Source organism: Zonotrichia albicollis, chromosome 1 (genome assembly GCF_047830755.1).
Source record: "Zonotrichia albicollis isolate bZonAlb1 chromosome 1, bZonAlb1.hap1, whole genome shotgun sequence".
NCBI lineage: Eukaryota > Metazoa > Chordata > Aves > Passeriformes > Passerellidae > Zonotrichia > Zonotrichia albicollis.
The window spans coordinates 143,208,232-143,232,753 of NC_133819.1; the positions used below are offsets into that span (position 1 = coordinate 143,208,232).

At 42.4% G+C, this 24,522-nt stretch overlaps 1 protein-coding gene across 3 annotated transcripts in view; it reads right to left on the bottom strand.

Annotated features, from left to right (window-relative positions):
• Positions 1-9,183: 9,183 nt before the first annotated feature.
• Positions 9,184-24,522, bottom strand: part of TMEM65 (transmembrane protein 65) — a 42,368-nt gene continuing 27,029 nt past the window's right edge. For all 3 annotated transcript variants that reach the window (XM_014275719.3, XM_074556599.1, XM_005479583.4), the window contains one exon: positions 9,184-24,206. In XM_014275719.3, coding sequence (XP_014131194.1) covers positions 24,114-24,206 — 93 coding nt within the window. In that variant the 3' untranslated portion in view covers positions 9,184-24,113. The remainder of the gene's footprint in view (positions 24,207-24,522) is intronic.

The window sequence follows — 24,522 nt, forward strand, 5'->3', positions numbered from 1 at the left end:
CAGGGAAAAGCACTCACCTACATTTACAGGCACCTCAGTTCCTTCCTAAACCTCTTCTGCTGTGATGCTTCACCACCTGCAATGTGATGTTAATGCTCTGCACAAGGAGAGAGTGGAAGAGCTCCCCTAGGAGGGACAGCACCTGAGGCACGAGGTGTTGTTCACATCTGTGTTGTGCTTGGGCCCCCTCACTGTGTCACATCCCCTCTGTGCAGAGACAATCTTTGCCTTCTGCTATTCCTATTTCAAGCAGAGCAGACATCCCTCTGCTGCCCCAGCACTGACAAGGCCACAAACCCATTTAGGTTACAGATGTGAGGTGTCACCATCACATTAATAAGGCTAATTGGTGATTTTTCATCAAGTGAGCAATCAGGTGAGCCATACATTAATTAGTCTCCTTCACCTGCCCAGCTGTACTGGTGGCTGGTTCCTGGTGCCACAAGGAAGTTCTGGCAAGTTCTGGCAGACCATCTTATGAAAAGGCAAAGGCTCTATACTCCATCCAGGGTAAACATTTCCAGCTTACCCAGAGAGATACAGAATTTACATCCTTGTCCAGCAAATCAGATCCTAAAGCAGATCATTAGGAAGTTAAGTATTAGTTTTAATATTTTTAGAGCCTCCTAGAAGGACCCCTTGATACATTTTTCCCAACTTGAGCAGCTGGATTTATGTTACTAAGCCAATTCACTTCACAGTAAAAATATGCAAGAGAAAGTACTGGTATGGAGTTTTTAAGTCCACTCCTTTTCCTGTGAAAGTCTGACAGAAATAAAATGGAGATTTTTTTTTAAGGGGGCCCATACGATTGAAGTCAAAGAAATATGTATGCCAGATACACATCTGAAAGAGAAAATCTAGACTTCTTAAATTTAACAGAATTCAAATGATAACTGAATCCATTTGAAGAGGGCATCAGTAAAATGCTTTTCTATGTGATTCTAAACATTTAGCTGTTCCAAAAGACAAGCACGAGCCCATCCTAACACAGGGATTTGTGTGGCTGTAATAGCTCATCTCTAGAGAGGTCTCTCTTCCTCCACTGAATAGGGGGGTCAGGGGTTTTGATGTGGCTAGACACCATGACACGAATTCTACCCTCAATTTTTAAAAATCTGACAACAGAAAGGCAAAGATTTTTTAGTAACAGCAAAATGAGCTTGAGTAGTATCTTCCTTGAGGAAGCACAAAGCATTGATCAAAGGTGTTATCGACTCATTTATTGCTTTGTCTGCCTCTGCCAGTCTTGCGGCTTTGACGAATGTAACAGGTCAGTGTGGCTTCCAGTGTGAAATAGCAGCAATTACAATTGTTCTCAAGTTTTAAATTATTGGCAGTATTATTCTGTTGTCATTGCTACTGATATAATGATGATTCATGCCCAAAAGACATTCTGATTCGCTACCGTTCACCTCAACCAATCGGATGACTTTTATTTAACAGGCTAGGGAATTAAAAAGTGAAATTTAAGGAAATAATTTATAGCAGACATGGTTCAAGTATTAAATCAGTTGACTGGATCACCAACAAGAAGGATGGCTTCTACTTATAGAAGTTATGCAGACTGAACTACCAAAAGCAAAAGGCTAAACCAAAGCAAATGAGACCTTTCAGGATGAGAGACTTATTTGCTTCAACAAGAAAATGCTGGACATCCAGACCCAGACCTAGAAATTAAAGCTGAAGATAATATGTTCAAGAGCACTTTCTTTTTTTTTCAAATAACTGCTACCTGCCTAATAAAAATGTGTCATGGCAATAAGCTATGTTAAGATGGATGAAGAACATGGCATTTTGAGGAGCTGTCCTGGGAGTCCATCCAGCAAACTTTGCCTTTGAAACATTGAGGTGATTAAATTTAATGTTTGCTCATAATTTTTAATGGCATAATAAGTCATAATAGAGAAAAATATTATTTAATCTGAAAGGGTTGGAAAGAGAGATAAATCAGACTACTTAATAGGAATTCTTATCTGTATGGGTAACCATAGAAAAGCCAGATCACAATGGATTAGCTATATCCATGCTTAATTTGGAAATTTCATTTGTGAGATGTGTTTAACCTGTATTTAACCTACAGTTTTAACTATAAAACTAGTTTTTGCTTTGCTATTTAACAACCAGTTTAGAACCCATGTGACAAAGCTAGCCAGGGAAACTTATAATGAATTAGAGAAAATTATTTTGACTATTTGGAATGGTTTTAGGGTATAATGCACTTAGCTCAGAGTTGAAGATTTGAATCAATGAATATAAGAGCATTTAAGGTCACCTTCCCCAGAGAGAAAATAAAATTATGAAATTACAGGCCCTTTTGAGAAGATCTTCCCAAAATGGCCAAGGTCCATTGGGAAGGAGGCCTCTGAAAAGCTGAGCAATGAGATCTTTAAGTGAGTGTCTAAGAGCTGTCAGGGGGATGTGAGCAACATGCTGAGGAGCCTTCAAAAACAGCTGTTGACAGAGTCATTGGAGATTCAGTTAAAAAGCACAGTCTTAGCACTGTTCATTCAGAGCATGCCAGAGATAAGGGCAGCACCTTATCAGCAGGAGAAGGGCCAATTTCCTGTGCTGGCCTCAGCCCAGCTGACAGTGACCCAGAACTCCCTGGGGGCTTCTGCAGGTACAGGATCCTCCTGCATGATGGCATCACCTGGCAGGAAGGGGACACTGCAGGTTGGCAAAGGTCTTTAATGAAATCAATTAATTCAGAATTTATTCAGACTTTTGCTGTGTTTTTTTTTCAGCAAGCTGGACAGCACACATTAATAGCAGAGGGGCTTCACTCTGGGAAGCAGAACTAGCAGAGCCAGAAGTCTGTAGTGCTATCACTGTATCACACTGAAAGGAAAAGCAAAAAAGCATCACAAGAACACTTTAATTTCCCTGTTCAGTTAAATTACTAAGATACAATGTTTTGTCTTGTTCTACAAATGATATTTTCTCAGCCAGCAGTGATTTTCCCAAATAAACCATTTACATCTGATCATCCCACCAGCTCTGTTTCCAAGTTTGACAGCTTGCACTCTAATGCCTCCAAATATTGGGAAAGGCAATACCTCCTACATCAACCACCAGCTCAAGCAGCCAGAAACCCAACCCAAAGCTGTGTATTTATGCAGTTAGAGAACATTCCAAGGCTTCTGAGAAAACAGATACACATTTTAACCTGTTTTCATTATTTGTCTTTTAGTCAATGTTCTGTGCATAACTGGCCAGTTACCTTCCTCCCCTTGCAAAAAAATCCCTGCATTGAGAAAAACAAGAAAACAGTTTTACAATGGATTTTAGGAAATTAATAAAAAGTCAGACGCTCACCTGGCAAAAGGCCAGTATATGCTTCACATTAATTGCACAATATTTATTCCAGATGAAAATGTGACCCACTCTCTAAGGAAAGCCTTAAAAATTCAGTAACCCTCCAAATTACACATAAAATCTCTTTTTTTCCCCCAAAGGCATAAAGTTTCTCTTTAAAATTCTACAAATCTCTTTTGCAGGGTAAATAATGTTCAGCCTTTAACAAACACCAGACAAATCTTACAGTCTCTGGAAATGAGAATTTCTTACTGCTCTGCAGCAGCCACTGTGCTCATCCTGCCCAGGCTGCAGAGGAGGGAGCACCCTGTGTGTGAGCAGGAAGATTGTCTTGGTCTCTCAGCCTGCTCAGGAGAGGATTCAGACATTTCTTCCTCCACAAATACACTGAACAGCCAGAGCAGGGTGGTCCTGCTGCCATCTCAGCTCCCAGCACCTGCCACAGCACTTTGGGACATCCTTCCCAAGCTGCTGGAAATGTGCATACAAGCTGCAATATCACAAAGCCATTGATCAGGAAAAGCCATTGATGTCTCATATGCATATTTCTATGCATCAAATATTTGTTTTACCCTACCAAGCCTGTAGAGAAAGAACTGCAACAGCTAGAGGGCCCTGGCTTTGCAAGCTGTGGTATAATTAAAGAAAAAAAAACACTTTAAGTTTATGTGGTGTTGTTGGTTTTCAACACTTGTTCAACAAGCCCTGAATAATTCAGTGGTACCTTTGCTTCTTATGAATAATGTACTCAGTCTTGAATCTGAGCCAGTAAAAACTTACATTGCATCACTGAATTTTCTCCTAGGCACAAGACAGCAGTGATCCTTACAGATAAATGTCTAATGGTTTAGGGTACAAATTTGTTTTGCCTGTACTCCAATATAGCCATACCCTTATGAATAACACCTCCTTACCATTACTTAAATGCCCCCATGACACCTTTGACTGGAGTTTTCCATATCCTGAGATGATTTTTAGCCTGATTGCCTGAGAGTGCTCAAGAGTCACAGAATTTACTGCTCTGTCCTCTTCCGACTAATTCCTGGGCACCTTAACTTACTGTTTTGACCACTGCTGAGCAACCAAGACAATGTATTCACCTCAGAAACCATCACAGCCCAGGTAAAGCATTCCTGAATGGCAATGGTCAGCTCAGAGCCAAACGTTTTGTACATGATGTTAGGACTGGTTTTCACCATGTATAGCTCTGTACAATTACAAATAGTGGAATCTCATGGTTTTCTGCCCAGTCACTCTGTCTCCAAAGATCCTTCTTGAATTCTTCACACATGGTATGATTTTTTACTGCCCCCAAAAGCTTACTATGAATATATTGAACAAAGCACTCAGTGTCTGGGCCATAAAATCATTCCATCCTTCCTCAGGTTATTCATTCCTCTGCTCCATTCAAGTGAAAAGAACTGAATTTTGGAGAAAGATGAAAGACAGAAATTGCTAAGTCTCAGTATAGAAAAATTAGGAGCAGAAAGAAGATTGCATGCAAATATATCCAGCTGGGAAAGGAGGCAGTTTTTGTCCCAGCCTCACACTGTCCAACTGGGACATCCCACATGCAGCCCTTGCTGTGCCATGCCATGGTGGGACAGTACAGGGCCACCTCTCTGCAGCCCCACTCTGCACAGGCGTCCCTGTGTGCCTGCCAAGGGGAGGGCAGCACCTCAGGCTCTGGGAGCTTGGAAGTGCTGCTGGCTCAAACATTTCAGGCTTGAAAGGTTGTGGGGAAGGGGCAGGTGTGGCCTTGGCCCTGGTGAGGTGATGCCCTGCCCTGCACACCCCAAGCCTGTACCCCAGCTCTGCAGTGGCACACCAGAGGCAACACTCCACACCCATCTCTGGAGCCCCAGCCCAGCTCCTGAGAGGAAAAGTGACCAGAAGTTCCACCTAGGGGAAGGACCCAGGAAAGCCAAAGGCTGTTTAACCTGAGATATGAGCCAAGCATGTCTTGACCCTGCCTTCTCTTAGAATTTCTATGAGCTGAACACAGCTGGAACCAGGAGTGGTAATTATGTTTGCTCTTTTTTATATCTTTTCTGTCTTTCTCACTCTCCTCTTTGCCTAATTCCTTCTTGGGATTTTGAGAAACTTAAAATCAGAGAGGCTCAGCATTTGCTACTTGAATGGGCTAAGTTAATGCTTTGAGAAGAGCTTTATGTTGACTGAATGCTGCTCTAAATCTTTTGTCGAAGTTCTTTGGTTTTCTAAAGTTGCCAGTGAAGTTCTTTTTGTTGTTTTGATCTCCTGAGAATATGACCAGTATTTCTCCTGTGTGTCTGACTCAGAGTACATGAACAGCTCAGTCCTTTTAAGTGTCTCATTGAGGGAGATTTTTGGGGCCTTACACAAACCCTGAAGGGTTTGGTTTGCCTTAGTGCTGAGCTGTGGCACCACAGTCAGTGCCTGCAGCAGCACCCAGAAAGGGAATCCTCCTGCTTGCCAGCAAGTGAATTAATTTGAATAAATAAATCCACATCCGGACTCCATCCAGCCTGGCATCTTTACAAAACAACAGTGTCTCTTAAAAACTCATTGCTTGGGGCTGGTTGCAGAATATTGTCCCTGTGGAAGGCCAGGTCCCATGCACCCAGGCCATGGCTGCTGGTGGTGCAGGGAAATGCTGCCTGGCCTCAGAGCTGGAGGACAGTCACAGCAAGGGCACCTTCTGCACCACCCCTCCATGGCAGGAGCTCTGGGGCTCTCCACTCATCCCCTGCACCCCATGGAAAGGAGGAGGGAGGTGGATGGAGCTCTGGGACTGTGCCAGATTCCTCCTATGTGCCTCAGAAAAGCACCAGCCTCCAAATGCAACACCTTGCTCAGCCCTTGCATTCATTCATTCTCTTCCTCTGTGCCCAGGGTCTATCTGACATTATAATCCACCTCTATTCAAGCCCCAACACAATGCACCAAGGATCAATTTATAAGATAGATAAAAAATTTAGAAAAGAATACTAAAATAAAACTCCAGGAGTCTGTGAGATCAGACTAAGTAATCTCACAACTGCTCCAAATCCTTACTGATAAAGCTCCTAAATACATCATACCTTAACATCAAACGTTATCTCAGATGAGGTACATTTTGTTTATAATAAATTCTAAATTTCTAAATTGTAAATAAATTTTTATTTATAATAAATAAACATAGCCAGTAGTGCCTCTGACAAGAAACTTCAACACCTTTCTTACATAACAAAGTCTCTGCTCCTTCTGGCACTTTTCATTTGCATCTTTTCCACTCACTCAAGTCTGAATATTGCATTACACCAAAGGGAATACAATAACCTCTTTTCAGACCTAAGTCTAAAAGAAACTCTTAGGCATTTCAGTGGAAGAAAAGAAATTTTTCAGTTAGAGGTCCATAAAAATCAGCAGGTATCAGGAAACATTTCCATTTTGATGAAATTACACTCTTCGCTGGGAAAATATTCCACCTGAAGATTGAACTTATTCTAGCTCATGCAAAATACTGCAAAATATAAAACATTTAAATGCCTGCATGCAGGTGATGACCATTTAGTTCTGATCCTTCACCTGTGAGGAATGACTGGTTTGGAGCACAAATGCAGGCACCACCTGGATCACATCAATGCAACCAGTCCATTATTCCCGGAACCATGGAAGAGACTCTGCACATCAGAAATGCAGGTGCACTCTGGTGTCTGTGGGTCTGTCCTGAGAGCTCAGCTGCTCAGCAGCACAGGTGCCAACAGCCTTGTACTCGAGGAAAACCTGCTAGTGAGACCCAGGAGACAGCTCTCTCTTCCAAAGCTGTAATAATGGTTCACAGATTTTCATTTTGCCCTCTTGTTTGCTATTCATTTATTCATATTTATACCAAAAACTCCAAGGTGATACCCAAGATTTTACAACAGTCCTTACAGACATTTGAAAAAATAGAAATAAAATTTAATTGCTCACCAAGCTGCACAGTCCTCATCCTGCCTCCAAGTTATATTTGATCTTGTGTCCATGTTATGTAAAAGGCAAATGACATCATGGGCACCTCTGCTGCAGGTTTAACTCAGCAGCAGGTCTGTGGTTGCTCTTACAGTGCACTGAAGATGTTCTCTCTGCCCAAGACAGGCTGCTTTGAAGCCATCTCTGAAAGTCCCCCTTGACCTGGCTCCTTTTCTTCCTCCCAGATTTCAAGCCCAGGCTGTACCCAAGTCCCAGCAGAAATCCCTGCACACTCCCCTGCACTGGCTGCCCATCTTCTCTCAAACGGCAACTCAGCCTCACCCTCTGCTTTTCTAATTACCACAAAGAGTTAAATACCTTTTCTATCAGCATCCTTATCAGAGAGAGAGAGTCTGAATGGCTGAATCCTGCTTGTGGTTTCTCTGTAATGCTGCTGGTTTCATAGGCTCACTGCTGGTGATCTGCTCATTTCTGGTCTTTGCATTTTCTTGGTCTTGACCAGCATTAGGGGTCAGGTTCAACCTGAAAAGCCTCTGTACAAAGGCACAGGAAATAATTACCCCAGATGGGAAAGCCTTATGAAATGGTAGGTACCAACAGCCTGCAGAACTGATTGCAACACAATTCTGGCTCTCTCTAAGCCTAATATTTACATTTACTTTAATGACCACAGACGTGTTCTTTTCTCCCTATCATCTCTTGTTTGTTTACACATTGTTGCAAACACTTGTCAGCAACAACTTTCCTGCATTTAAAAAGACCAGTCTCATTTCATGCTGAATTTCAAGTGCTCAGAGTCCAAGGCACCCTCAGACACCAAGGGAAGGAGCACTCTCCAGCAGTTCAGCTCCCATAACATGGGATTGAACTCACCAGCAGCAAGTATCAGCTCTTGCTGTGGCTGCTGAAGGAGGCTCACACTGATGCAGCTGGGCCCTGGAATACTCCCAGGATAAACACAGAAGGATTTGTTAGCTGCAGTTCCTCTGAGTTTCAGAATATCTGAAAATCTTCAGCTTTCCTCTAAATTTTAAGTTCAGGTCCTTTCAGGTATTCCAAAGTATTCCAGATCCAACCCTGACCCATCCTAAGTGGGCTTCCACCAAGCCAGCTATGGATTCAGAGCAATCACTGACTGCCTCATCATCCTCCATTGTGTATCTTCAACCCTGACTCTTCCCTACCTCCTGCCCCAGAGCTTGGTGAAAGCCTCCTCCAGCGTCCAGCCTGAGTCAGAGACAAGAGCTCTAACCGGCCCTGCACCAACCTCAGTGCAATCTGAGTCCTGAGATGGTGCCACAGGGCTGAGCATCAGCACACTCTGAGGAAACAGGGAAATCAGCCCATCCTGAACTGTTTTCTGTCCCACTGGAAATGACTCCTCATCACTCACCCCAGAGCTACTGGGCAGGGAAAGGCCAAGGGCCTGACCCTGCAATGACTGCTCTGAAAGTCAGGGAAGAAAGGGTAAAGAAGAAAGGTTCTACCTGGTTCTTGTCCATGCAGGAGTAGCAGGATTTCTTCCATGATAGAGAAATCCAACCCTGCATCCCCAGGGAGAGGATCAACATAAAGTTTCTATGGCTTACCCAGAAAGTCCTGCAGAACCAGCATCATTTCATACACTCCCAAGGTACAGGGTTACTGCAGGCTCTCTGTCTGGATGCAGGCTTTGCTACAGTGGATTCACACTGCTTCCAGATGGGCCCAAAAATCTTGACTGTAAAAGAAATCTGAGATCCAGGAGTCTAACACAGACAGCTGGAAGAAACATGTTTTTATCCTGTCAGGCTCATGCATTGCCCAAGGTCACCCTGTGGCTCAGGGTAAACAGTTTAACCAGAATTTATCAGCACAGCTGTCTGAGCACCTTCCCCACACTGCACAAAAACATAAAGCAGAAAAGAAATGAAATAGGGAAAACAAGTGTTGATTTGCAATTAAATAACAGCCTTTACATTTTTCAAGTTTTATTCCAGCAGCTTTTACATCTCATTGTACACAGACATGTCTCTTATTTAATATTTGCATAAAGCTGATGATGTGCAACAGTTTTTATTAATAAAAACCTCACCTCCTCTCCACTTTTTAAATTCACAATGATAAATACATTTAGAAGAAAATGCTCTATTCCAGCTGCAGCCCCACAGCCCACTCACACACTGATTACACTGGGGGTGCCTGTGCCCAGGACTACTATTCAGTAGATAGTACTTCAGAAGCTCTTGTTGCTAGCATCTTTTTCACCTACACTACAACCAGTCTTTTCCTCATGCCCACCACCAGACAGCTGCAGATTATATCCCCACCCCAGCCACTGTTTAAACCACACATTAATACCAAAGATGGTTTAGAATAAAATTCTTCAGTTTTGTTCTCTCCCCAACAAACAAAAAGAAATGCCCACTCCTGCTGCTGCCACCTCCAGTTCAAACAGAGCCCTCAAAACCTGCCAAGTTATTCTCTGCCACTGATCAATACTCTCCAGGCTTGATTACACAATAATGGCTTTCAGGAGGAAAGCCCAGAGGGTACAGATAATGCTCAGGGAGATAAACTTGGCCCACAAGAGGATCACAGAGTACCTTGGGTTGGAAGGGACCCACAACAGCAATTTCATGCCAAGCCCTGCAAGCTACTGAAGGTTTAGACTGCATTTCTCACAAGTGTTCCAAGAAACTCATTCCAGGGAGATCAGACCCTGCAGCTGTTATGCTCCCAGCTTTCTCAGAGCCAACCAAACTAGAAAGCTAAACATACAAAAAGGGAGGTGAGCAACAAATCAGAAGCATTTAAAAACCAATAGAGATCCTGGTCCTGTTTACTGCTGGCAGGGAGGCACAGAAGCAGCCAAGCTCTTCTAGGAGTTCTCCCCAGCTGTTACCTCACCCACAAAGGTAACACCATGTGCATGATACACGGCTTGCAGGAGCTGATCCTGCTAGGAAATTCAAAATCACTTTTTCCAAGCCAGGCTTCCACCATCCAAACTCTCTTAATGTAATTCAAAATAAGTGACCTTCATTCTCTTCCAAGGCCAGGCTGGACAAGGTCCTGAGCAACCTGACTTAGGGGGTGGCATCTCCTGCCTATGATGGCAGGAGTGGAATTAGCAGAATTTTAACATTCCTTCCAACCCAAACCATTCTATGATTCTGTGATCCTCTGACAAGAACTGGCAGTCCTGTAAAAGGTAAAACATGGACTTGAACACAGCAATGTTTTCAAGTTTTAACTACCAATGAACTTTTATCTGTGCAGTGCTTTTTACTCCTATTTTTTCCTGAAGCCATCTGAATAATTGCAGTTTCATTCCAGTGAAGATTTTTTTCCCCAAATGATAACAAAAATATATCTTACCCACAGAATCACGTAGAGACTGGGGTGGGAAGAGACCTCTACAGATGGCTTAGCCCAACCTCTTTCTCAATGAAGGGTCACCTACAGCATGTTGCTCGGTGCTGTGTCATTAGGTTTTCAGTATCTCCAAGGATGGAGACTCCAGAATCTCTCTGGACAACCCAATCCAGTGTCCCATCACTCTCACAATAAAATGTTGGGTGTTCTGTTATGCTTAAATAGAATTTCCTGTCCTAACACTGAGAACTGCATCTCACTTCTTTACTCTCCCACCCAGTCAAGTACTCACACATGGGTAAGGTCCCCTTGAACCTCCCCTTCTCCAGACTAAATAATCCCAGCTCTCTGAAGCCTTCTCCTATGACACATGCTCCATTCCTTAACCATCTTTGTGGCCCTTTTCTGGATTTGCTCCAGTATGTCCCAGTCTCTTCTGTAACAAGGAGTCCACCTATTGGCACAGGCCCCAGATGTGGGTGGTCACCTCTGCCTCAGGGGCAATTGATGGCTTTTGGTCATCCTGGGGTCCACCAGGACCCCAAGGGCCTTTGTGGGGTCAGCCCCAGCCTGTAGCAGTGCACAGGGCTGCTCCTGCCCAGGGCCAGCACTGGCCATATGCCTTGGATGGACATCACAAGGATCCTGTCACGTTCCTCCAGCCTGTCCAGGTTCCTCTGGATGGCAGCACATCTCTGGTGCATCAGCCACTCCTCCCAGTTTCACATCACTGCAAATGTGCTGGCATAGCAGCACAATCAACCAGGATCATTAACAACGACATTAAACAGCTCTGACCCCAGTATCAACCCCTGGGCCACCAGTGGTGACTGTCCTCTGGCTGGACATGGCTCTGTGCCAGACATTCAGGCAGTTTTCAGTCCACTTCACTGTCCATGTGCCAAAGGCAGCACAAACAACATCCACCACTCTCTGTTTGACCACTGTGCCATCATCCCTGTAGGAGGGTACCCAGATTCAGCCAGAACTAGACAGAAGTGACACACAGGACACATTACATTGTTCTAAAATTTAAATAACAATCCCTAAATTGTGATTCCATTTTATGCTTATCTAGAACAACACACTCCTGCTTTGTTTAAGAATAACCAGTTTATAACATCAGAGGGAGGTTTGTATTAGTCAGGTAAGCAGCTATTTCCTCCCATTACTCTCCTGGAAAAGCACACTTGCTAGAGTTCCAGCAGAGATGGCATCAAGATAAATGTGTTCTTGAGTGAAAAGAATATGCCACAGCTATTCATATGCTGACTTGTTCTTGTTGCCTCTTGACTTAAATTCATGATCTATATTAAGATTAATGAAAAAGACTAAGTATGTCTCTGAAATATGCATGCTAATGAAGATGGCTTCGTTTGAAGCCAGCTGAGAGGGAAATATCTTGACCTCTATCTGCTATTGAGCTACACAATTACCCCCGCCCCCCCATCCATTTACTCAATTTCCATTTTGAAATGCTGCACATCTCTGTCAAATTGCAACAAAATGCCAAACATTTCTAAAAGAACCCTGAGATCACAAGGAAAACCATGCAGAGGCCAAACTTTTCAAGAGGTTAGTCAGAGCAACAAAATGCAGTTTCTCAAGCTCTTCAATCAAAGCATTTCTGATTTTCAACACCCGCTACCTGAGCCCAAGGAATACTGGCAAGGTGTATTCCTTCTGCCTGCCTTAATCTCCCTACAGTCCACACATCCCCATGAGGTTTTATATTAGTTTTTAATTTGATAACATTTTGAAGCATTTTTCCTTATTTCTAACAATTTCTTGGAAGTGAATTCTCATCCCTCTTTCACTTGTCTCTGTCCTACTGACTCATCTCTTCCCCCTCCCTGCCAGCCCAGTTTTTAACACCAAGTACTGTTTTCTCTCACACCTCCCTATTTGACCCATCCATCCTGTGCACTCCAAGTAAAGCTCCACAGCAGCAGGCAGCCCTCACCTATATGTCACATCCCTGTTTGAATAAGCCTACATCCCATTTTAACTACCATGACTTCAGTGCTACTTTTCCTCTTTTCCTCCTGTCTCTCCCTCCTGACTCCACGTTTTGTTTTTTCCCCAGCTGTGAGCTTCTAACAATCTTTTAAGCCTCTCTTCCACAGCACCAAGCATTCAGTATGAACTTACCACTGAGCAGCTGTGACAGTTGGGTTTTGTGTCCATTGCCAAATTGTCTTTTAAATGCATTAACATCTCCCTGTTGCTAGTACAAACCCAGTCTCTCCTGGTGCCAGACTTGGCTGGAACCCTTTGCTGTCACTGATGCTGCCTGCCAGCAGCTCCTCAATGAAGGAGTTTCATCAGCAGTTTCTTCACCCACATGACTAGAGGCCAAACATCAGGTCAGCAAGGAGGGCTGAAGCTATGACAGGATGAGTGAGTGTCTCAGGCAAAGGACAAACTGAGGCAATAGGGATGCAAAACCTCTCTCAATGTCATGACAAAATCCACCACACTTGTGACCAAAAAGACCCCATTTCTTCCACATTCTAAGGAAAAATCTTTATTATCATTTGGTCAAAACAATCCTGTGTCCACAGTTAGTCCTCATCCTCTAGACTGAAGGGACATTCACATCTTTCTTGCTGTTGGTGCTGTACCTCAGATCCTATGAACCTTTTACCCAGAACATTCTACAGGGAGACACTGAACTGTGACTTTCCACACCTGAGTGACTCCAGCCTCACCAGACTGGATCCTTAGTAGTTACATATGTACTTTGGGGTTAAAAGCCCAAGTAAATTGACAAATAATACACCTACAGCATTGCAGAGGGCAGGAAAGCACCACATCTATGGTTAGATGCTCTGTGCCTATGCACAGATCTTACAACTAAACTTTGGTTAAAGGGCTCATCACAAGAAGGAAAGTGGAGTGGCCTCAGCACCCACGAGTTTGCCCCCAGTGTTGTGCACACAACAGGTGCTCATCCTGTGGCAGCTGCTCCAATTCAGCTGGAGCTTATGCTCCTGGAAAAGGAGCTTCCCAATTTCCCAGACAACCCTCATGCACCTTTTACAGACAGACAATGCCCACAGTCATCTGTGCATCTCACCTGGCGGAGAACCAGACCAGCAGCCACTGCACAGAGGCCCTGCTGTCTGTTCACTGAATTTCACAGAAGTCTGTGCACATTTTCCATTCACTATTGTGTTCTGGATACAGCCATGTCAAATCTGCTTCAAACTGCCTAGAAACCTGGTATACCACTGCCAGAATCTGCTCTGCCAAGTTTCCAGAGCTGAATAGGAAACTAGAGGCTGTGAATGCAGTTCAGCAAAGAACCTGACCTGCTTTTCCAAAAGTCACTTAAAACATTAGGGCAAGTCTCCAGTAGGGATGAGGCACTGTTATTTCTTTCAGGCCAAGAACGTAACAGCCCCCCTCTTTATCCAGTGAAGGACAGCAGCCCGTTTATTGTCTGCCAACAGAAATGCCACTCTGCCAATGCCACACCACAACCAAAACCAGTGTCTTTATTTTTAATTTAGTAATGTTTAGTCCTGAAGGAGAAAGACTTTATTGTAGCTTTGAGTTTACTCCAAGTTTGGAGCACAGTCATGTTAAAATGAATTCTCATCCACCACTATTATTCTTCTCTACACTCACACTGATTGCAAAAGTCACTCATCTTCCAGACCCTACAAGGCATGTATCAAAATTGTCATATAGCCACGAATCCCAGGAGTCAGGGAAATAAATGTGTGACAGCCCCAGGAGGTACCCATCACATCTGCAAATGCCCATTTCACTGGGCTGGGTCACCCCTGTGATTCAGATGTGAAATAGATTTTGCTGGCTCCTCTTCTCCCAGGATCCAGACTGGGCAGCAAATCTCCAAACTGAGCCCCACCATCTGACATGCCATGAGCACAGGAGCTGGTCCTGAGGAGCCAGAAACTGCACATAGCTCAAAAGCCAGAAAGTGCTAACACTAGATTTACCTCAGCCTACCCACAAGTTTGGGACATAACTTAGAGTTAGTCAGCTTTTCATCCTCTTTGGAAGCAGGGGGATGCACCATCCTCCAGAGGTGCTTCTCTGACTCCCTGCATGGCTCAGAGGGATGTGTAACTTCTAGACAGCCACAGTTAAGCGAGACAAATACTATCCTGCAAAGAGAATGACAAGCTGACATGCTGTAGACTTCTCCAGCAGTATTAATAAGTGACAAAACTGCCAGTTTCTATAAATTGATTCACTAAGATCAGCAAAACCAGAGTCTGCTCCTGTGGATTGAACATTTAATAATTCTTAAAAATTACGGGGGCAAAAAAAAAAGAGAGACACAGATTGTGGAGAAAACCAGCAAAAAATTGGTTTTGCATGGGTGGTAAGTAATGCTGAGAATATGCACAGCTTGACATAACTGGCATTTATAAGACAGCAAGCAAAATATTAACGTTAATATATAACTAAATACACTTTCCCCTAACTACTGCTTACACTCTGCCAGTGGCAGGATACTGTCAGAAGGATTCAAGGAGGTTAGGAGAAAATTCAAACATTTTAAATGCAAAATAAAATCTAATTGCACAGGCAGAAATTTGGAACAACCAGTAATTGTTAGGAGGCAGCAGGGTTGGAAAGACAAAGGTGAGTGAAAATGAAGGACACTCCCTCTGTGCAGTCATAAAGGCTGACACAGTTTTGACTGCACAGACAAGAGTATCAGGAAGAAGGGAAAGTAACTCAGATTTTCCTAATTGTTACAGCTATCTTGTGACAGTCCCTGAACTATTTCATGCTGTGTTTTAAAGCACTAGAAAATGGAGCTTATTTACTTGCAGAAATAACAGTGCTACAGGGGATTAATGGGATATACAGAAAAGAGTGGTTATGTTCCAACAGTGACTAAGTGTAGTTAAAAGAATGGACATATTTCCAATAGATGAATATTTTTCAATATGCATATACACTTACCATGGGGAGGAATTACTCAGTGTGACACACTGAGAAGTACTAATTCAAAGTAGCAAACTGAGAGTAGTTAAAAAATGAAGGTTAGGAAGAAACTTCCACACAACTGAAAACAAAATATATCAAAGCTGTAGGCCACAGTTTGTAAAAAAGCCACAGCATCACCACGGCTGCAACATCTCACACAATGCTGCCAGGTGCAAGCAGAACAGTCATTTATGGATAGCAACAACCATGGATGCTTAATTTTTTTCTAACATTTACACATCTCCAGAGCATCAATGCAAAGAAAAAAACATATTAAGGAAATGCAGAAACCCACCACCTTTTGTTCTAACCATCTGTGGCACTACCACTCCTTCTGCACTTTCTTATAATGTGGAGGAAATAAAATAAATAACCACATCACAAACTAAAGGACTCTATCTGCAAACTTTACCCTGAATAAGATTAGAGGAGGATGTGAGATAACATCTGCAAAAACCACAGTGCATACTGAGAGTTTATCAGAGGACACCCCTGGTATGTTAGAAGACACCTATGACTTGTCCTGCAGCAGACTGTTTCTTTCTTTAACAGGTGCCTTAGCAACAGGAGCTTTCCAGCCTCTGAGTTGCTGTCCTTGCCCTCTGGTCTCTGCTTTTATAGGCACAAAGTCTGGGCACTGCCTTGTGTATGCTTTAAGTTCCTTTTTGTTGAATTAGCTGTTTAATTTTGCAGACTGCCTTTTTCATGCAAAGTAACTTACAACAGAGATCCCCACTGCTGTGCAATACATAACATCGGCATCATTTGTCACAACAGCAGAAAGAAAACCAAAACAAAAAACCATTGTAATTTGCTGCTGACACAGAATGTCAGAGAGAACAACCATCAAGAAAGGAGCAGCTTTTCCCTGCTGGAAAGTTTTGAAGAAGCCATTTGTTTCCCTGTCAACCCTGTTTGCTACCAAGCTGCTCCACTCAAAAGGTCAGTTTGCTTTACAACAGTCAGCAGTTTCCATCCAATGAACCAGTTATTTCATGGGGAAAAAAACTCTTCCATTTCATGGAACAAGCTATCTTGCCTAATTCATAATTTCATTGACCAAAAGCAATATGGCACTGGGCAGGTCAATCAAAACCTGCGCAAACTCTGGGCAAAAGACAGGGCTGAAACCCCATTACAATCCAATTATTCACAATAGCTCAAAGAATATTAGAAGACTGTAGGAATTAACATCAGCACTGTATTTTTGGTGCAGAGGCTGTAAGCCAGTACCCTCCTGCCTGCAGCATGTGAGAAATCCCACCCTGAACTGCAACACCTACATCAGACAAAACACACTCTGCAGGACTGGTTCTGCCAAACACAAAGGGGTCATGAGTGTCGTGGTTTGACCAGGAAGGAGTGGGAATTCTGGGAAGCTGTGGTCAAACCAATGAAGGTTTTGGGTTTCATACTGACACCTGGTGTAGCCAGTGGGGTTTGGACACACCTCCGAGAATACACAGGGGTTAAAAGCAAGGCACTGCCCTGGCACTTCCTCTTTGGGACATCGTCGGGCGAAGAGGTCAGATCTCTTCCCCCGCCCAGCCCGCTGCTGCTGGGCGGGGGAGGGGCGGCCATGCGGTAGGCCAGGGGCCTGGACAGAGGTGGGGGTTGAGGGGCTTTCAAGGATGGAAGGGTGGCGGAGCCCCAAGAGACATCGAGACATCGGGCGGCCAGCCCCCCCCCCCCCCCCCCCCCCGGGAGGGAGAGCGGCCGGCCGCAGCAGCAGCACGTGTGGGAGTATCATCTCGTCCCAGGACAGACAGAGACTGAAAACTTTTAACCCTTTCTTGCATGATTGGGGCCTTGCAAAAATGCTAATCCTCCTCGAAGCTGAATAAGAAGGGAGATGAGAGATGAGATGAGACAAGGACTTTGGCCCGTAGAATGTGGAGATGATTGGATGGGGGGAGATGATTTGGAGTGGCCTTTTGGCTGGACTTTTTCTTGTAGCCATGGACTCAGTTGTTCCTGTGACACAGACTGCATTTAGGGGGAGGCAGTGCCTCAAAACCAGGAAGGTTCTTCGTGAGGACCCCCCGGCCCCAGGGGGTTGGAAAAATATGGGGGGGACAGATGTCCCAAAAGCAGAGACTGTGCCTTTTTGGAGTGAGACAAGGCATCCTTGAAAGACAACCCTAAAAGCAGCTCTGGCCATGTCTCGGTGGTGAGAGCACTGAGCATGGAAGGAAGATGTCACAAGCGGCAAATGGACTTTCCGGGCGGTGCCGAAGTGACAGGGAAGCACACGAGGTTTTCAGTGTGTTTCCACGAGAAGCCTATGGAACGAGAAAGACTCCTTTCCTCTTCATGAACTGAAGTTTGAGTATACTAACGTGTGGGGCCAAGGCTGGGCAGTTGTTTTGGGAGAATGTATTGGATTGGGAAAGTCAGGTGGTGGGGGAGGAGGAAAATGGTTTTTTTGTAAGGTTTTCAATTCTTTTCTTCTTTTTCCTTATAGTCTCTCCCTATTTTCCTGTAGTTTAAGTAATAAAGTGGTCTTTATGTTTAAGTTAGAGCCTGTTTTGCTTATTCCTGGTCACATCTCACAGCAGACACCAGGGTGAGGCATTTTCATGGGGGGCACTGGCTCTGTGCCAGGCTCAAACCATGACAATGAGCTATATAACACAGATGGAGTAGCCCAGTTGCAATATGGAAAACCAACATTAGTTGGGGAAATCCCATCTCAAGAGTCCTCCCAACATATGAAAACTGAGCCTTGAAGCCTGAGGGATATCCACATGTGATTGAGTTCACAAGTGCACAAACCCCTCACACATCTTAGTGACATATAGAAAAATGACATGCAACTGCCTTTGGCTTTCCTAGGACTTTATAATCTGTCAAATCACACAGCCAGGCCATTCATCCACTGCAGAGATTAGCAGAGCACTATCCTATGAGATGTTAAGGTTTCCAATGGAGGCTCAGGAGGAACCTCTTCTTTTTTTAATAGCCACATGAAGGACTGCCCTGCTCCTCAGCATGTAGCACAATAACCCTTGCCACAAATGAACACCATCCAAGAGAAACATTTCTTTTCCCAGAGAAACCATCCCAGTGTCTGCTTCCCTTTAAATGCAAATGAGGACTACAAAGGAAGATAAGACAGCCTATCACAGCATGGGCTCTTCTTGGGATGTCTTCCTACAAACAGTGGCTCTGGTTGCAGACTCTTCTCCAGTCCTGACATTCCTTAGAACATGGTGGAGCTCTCAGGGAGCAAAGTGTACAGAAGGAAAATGATACTTCTTCTCCAGTGTTCCTACCCAAAAAGGGGCAAATAACTAATAGCAGAAAAGAAAAAAACAGTCACAGATCTTCATGAAAGGCTACCTGAAACTTCACCAAAAGAGGCTACTCCCCTTTCAACATCCAACTGGCTTTTGGTGTGGTATTTGGTAGCTTGCCCCTTGTATTGCAAAGGTTAATCACCTGTAAACATTCTTCTCTTCCTGTTCAAGGACCTCTGTCCTTTTATATCTCCTTTCCTTTGATGGGTCCTTTTATGATTGAATAGCTAAGATGAGCAGAGAAGCCAGTCTGGGGGAGGGAAACCTCACTAGCCCTTTGGAATCTTCCAATGTTCCAGCATGTTAAAATCACTCTCAAAGCACAGAGAACAGCAGGAAAGTACCATGAATAAAAATATTTTTTTCCTCTTTTAATAAGACCCTTATGCATCCCCATGTAGGCAAAATTACTTAGAAGAATCTCATTCTCCTCACTTTCCTTGTTACTAGCTGGAAGTAACAGACAAGTAATTTTCACAAAACTATGAAGAAACACCACAGAGCAAACAGACCACCCTGCCAAACCCGAGTAGCAGTGCTGTGCAAGGACAAGGCAGCACTCCCTGTTATTGTCCTACCAATCCATGGTACTGCTCAGTGGAAACCTCTTCTGAACAGGAATGGCAGCAGTAGATCCCATATGGCAAATCTTACCCTTTGGATCCAAGTTTTCTAAACAGTGAATGGTGCCACTCAGGACACTTCATATTCCATAACAAGATATTCTATTTTCTAACAGATCAATCAATACTCACATTTTTGGAAGTGCTTAAGCTCTCAAGGCAAAAGCATAAGGTCTTTTTCATACCAACAGACAAAAAAAAAAAAGACACTCTGATAAGCACAGTATCAAGAACAGAACACAAAATGGACACAAAACGCATTAATTTAAGGTCTCAAATAATTTTGTATTTTACAGCAACTTAATCTTTACACACATACACAGAAGAGTAACTCATGACTGTGAAGCAGCATTTAGTCCTTTAAGCCATTTGCTCACATACTGTCCACTACTAATGTTAAGTCAGAACTGTTTCCTACCTGCAAAAGGCCTTACCTTGGCAACGTCTACTTACAGAAGTACTACATCAGCACTCAAACACACACAGCTGTCTTCCAACACAAAATTAAAAAATCCCTTCTGCATTTCTCTTGCCTGGCTTCAGAATCTCAAGTTTGCCCAAACCCTCAGCCCACAGCCCCTGCCCCAATGCTATTTTGAAGCAACACTTTAAATACCAAGGGTCCTGAACACTGAGGCAAGGGAAAAGCCCCAACAAACACCTAATACAAACTTTAAAATGGCAGCTTGAATTTGTGTTATGAGGTCTAGCTATTTTCTTAATATTTTAGATTGAAAAATTCCAGAGGTATAAGACTCTCAGAGCAGGGTGATAATTCCTCCATACTTTATTAAGACCTTCAGTTTATATACTGCTGCTCTCTTAGCTTGTCATTAGCCCATGTAAAACATCAGATCAAGAAGAGGAAAATGTCAGGTAGAAGTGTGACAGGCTCTCTGAACAGCAGGAATGAAGTTCAACTACACAACACAACCACAATGGAGTAAAACAACAGCCAGCCTGTACAGGTTCTCAAAATTGAATGAGACCATCCTTACAGTACAGATGTTTTACTCACAGCACTTCTTCTTGCACAGACATCCACAAAAAAGGACTGTCCAACAAGAAAAAAAACAACTGAAGAGCTCCAACATCCAGGATAGTTCAAAAAGGTTTAGGCTACAAACAAAAACCCTCAGTTAATTCCAAAAGTTCAAGTGCAAGTGAACTTCTGATTAATATTAATCACAAACACCACCAGTTTACCATGCAAATATTTTAATTATTTAAATTGCTCTCTTCTGAGCATGAAGAGACAGAAGTACCACTCCATGGTGGTATTTCCTATGACAGTGACAAAGGACTGCTTGCTTAAAACTTAAATATAATAAATTCCCATTTTGTATAACTGAGGCTGAATACCCACAGGATATTATTAATATTTCCCCTCCAGCATCTGGTCTAATAAAGAAACACAGAACAGCTTTTCTATAGTACAAAAGTTTACAGAAAGTTCAACAATTTAATTAAAGACAATACAAAATATGTTGTCTGAATTCAAATAATTTATGTAAAAGTACACGCATGAGAAAATACTGGCAAGAAGATTTGGGTAACCCTATTATCAGATGCACGTTCTTTGTTCCTAGAGATAACATACAGTCAAAAATACATTTATAATTTAAATTACAATAGAAGACAGTATTTCAAATACAATTTTGGGTCTGCCAGCCCTTCAAGGCAAAAGAAATTCCTGTTAACACAGGACAAATGGATAGAATAAAAAAAATAGAGCAATACTGAAGTCACTTAACAAGCCTGCAGTGTCTTGTTTTTCCTTTTATCAAGAAGGAAGAATATACCAGAAAGTAAAAGGGACTGTGTCTTCTCATTCAGGTTTTTAGCAAGTGTGATCAGAGCATCAGGGATTACTTTCATCCATATACCCCAGAAAAACCCATTCTCCTTGTGGAGAGACAGGGCACAGATCTTCTCTTCCACACACAGCAGTGCCATGCCCACACAAGTGTGGATCCTGAACTACCTAGTTCTCAGGGGGGCAGCTTGGCCCCTACAAACTCCTTCTCTGAGCCTCCAACAGCACCACTAATCCTCTCACATCACAAGTTATTCCTCACCTTTATCAAATACTGAAACCCCAGAAGTCATCTTCTTCATTATGGTATCAGACTAAAATACCCAATATTTCTTACCATGTGTCACTTGCCCTCCACATTTTTGTGGTCAACTAAGCAGTTTAACAAGAAGACACATGATTAACTTCTTTCAAGATACTTTAGTTCATTGATTCTCAATAAAAGCACTGGTTGCAGTACAATAGTTTGACATACAGCAACAAAAGGTACTCAATTTACATGCACAAGCTATTTAACAATATTACACAGTCTTTCCTATTGCTATTATTAAACAAATACTACTGTGACATCTGGCACAACCTTCCAATTGTTTTCATGAGCTGTAACAGAGTGATGAAAACAGTGTTGCAATGGTACAATGCCAAAGAACAGAGATTTGGCCACTGCTGGAAGATTTCAATCAAGATGCCAGTACTGTAATGGGAAACAATGTTGAAGTAATTGTAAAAACAGCAACAAAAGAAGCTATGTAAAACTGCTTTGACTTGTACTTCAGTTTAAGAAAAATGTGAAAAATACATACAGCTTTGTATAGAAACAAAAGTGCACGCAGAGGCAGAAAAGTTAAAAGTTCAAGGCAAGACAAATGTGTGGATGAGTAAAAAAACCTCTGAACACTGAAGTACTGTAAACCAGCAGCAATCTGTTGGTGAAAGAGTGCATAATTGCCTTTCTGGGTTGTTTTTGTGGGTTGGGGTTTTTTTGGTGGATATTTTTGTGTTATAGTTGGGGAGGTTGTTGTTATTTGGATTTTTATTTTTTATTTTAATAAAGCTTCCACCTTTGAAGCACAAGTGAAACTCCTCTGCATTTGTGTTTGCTGCTTGGCTGAGCTTTCATACAGTTTTACAGCTTGGTCCAGATTTTCCTGGTTTAATGTGCAAAGTACAGCACATACTATTAGGACTACTCACTCCAAGCTTTCAACATCTGCTTTTTAAGAAACAGATACAAGTGTCACCTTCATTAAAGTCAGTTTCAGTATTGCTGTTTAAAGGGCGTCTAGAAATCAGAACAGAGAAGTAGGATTCATAACAAGGAGCTAAGCAATGAGTTTTGTAAAACACACGTTACAGTAAGACTTTTCCTACAGCAAATAAAAATAATCAGAGGACTTGAGGTTTTTTTTAACTTTTCTCTCTAGGTTTCAGGAGTGCTAGCAATTTCAGCAACAAAACTTTCAAAGTGCCCTGGCTGTGTCACTTTTTAGTGGCTTTTCCAAGCGGTATTCAAACAAGTAAGAAACCTTCTCCTCTGAGGGACAATTAGCAGTTTAGCATTATGCTATTGGCAAGTAAGATCCTGAAATATTATGAATATTCAATAGTTGTCATCATTTTATTCATACCCATATAAAAAAGCACAGTTACATGATACTGTCAGGTCTATAATACGCCAAGTGAGACTACAAAAATAAAAGTAAAAAAAAAAAGTAAAAAGGCCTCAATTCTCCTATTTTTGTTGCTTGTTTTTTTTAACTAATTGTCTCAGGAAAAAAAAGTAGCAACGGCTAATCTTAAACACAAAGGTATTATCATCAAATCAGGTCCTCTAATCCAGACTGATGGTACACTTATTATTTCAACTGAACCACTCATAACAAACGTGCAATGCCAGCATTCATTCATACCCTGAACTGTTCCCGGGTCTCATCTACCCAATCAATTATTCACACCTTATATTAAGCAGAACAATTTAAAAAGTTGTTTGTGGTTTTGACACAGTTGGTCTGAATTCTTTAATACCACACTCAAAACAGAGGAAGACAAATTTAAGGATATTTCAACTCAATTCACAAAACACTGTTTAGAAAGGGAAAAAAGAGGCATGAATATGGAAGTACAGAAGGTGTTAAATCATCACTTTAAAAATGGACTTGGTAGAGAGCCTACACTAGAAATACTTACCTTGTCAAAGCATCAACATGATCATCAGAAGACAATTCAGAGACACTTAAGTCAGAATTGTGAAAAAAATGAAACTATACTGTCAAAGATCACTGAAATATCTAATCTAAGGCAGTGCAAACTGATGGCTGGTGAGGGGCAACCAGTCTCCTTGCAAAGTGAGGGACTTCAAATTACTCATCCCTGACCTTCTTAGTAATCTGCATTGAAGGACCTGATGAACACCAGTGATATTTCTGTCATGCAATTACAACTGTTAAGCAACCAATATACAATTCAAGAGTGATACTGTCATCCATGGTGGATTATTGAAGTAATAATCCATTAAAGAATAAGTTCAAAGGGGAAAGTGGTAAACATCTTGCCATAAGTGAAAACACTTCAAAAATTTACAATTAAATAAAAAGTTAGATGATATCTTATAAAAAGAAGTACTGAACACAACAAGGCCACAATAAATTAGTGTTTCCATAAAATGACATGCTGAAGGTTTTGTTCCCAAGTCTATACATTTTTTTACTGTCTGTTAATTCCTAAATATTGACAGCATAATTGAATAATTGAGGTACAGTAGTTTACATTTGTATATGTCTTGTAAAAAGATTATTATTTTTCTTCCAGTTTTTCTTCCTCCTCGCCAAAGAACAACAAAGGAAACATTCCTAAAATGCAGCCAATGGTCACTCCAATAGCTTTACCCTAAAGAAAGAGGGGAAAAAATTAAGTTTTTCACTGATCAGTTATTACTCATTTCCCATGTACCACCACAACCAGGGACACACAATCCTTGTCCTACTTTTCAGCTGGGAATCACATTTTTCCTTAGCATGCAGACTAGAAACACAGTCTATGAGAGAGAGACATATATGACAAGGCTAGAAACAGTGTTTGCTATGACAAAAGACAGTTCTGAAGAAGGAGGAGAGCAATGATCATGAAGAGCTGAACAAGTGGTAAGGGAGGAAACAGACATTCAAAGAATTAGCAGAATGGCCAGGAAGACAGAAAAGGAAAA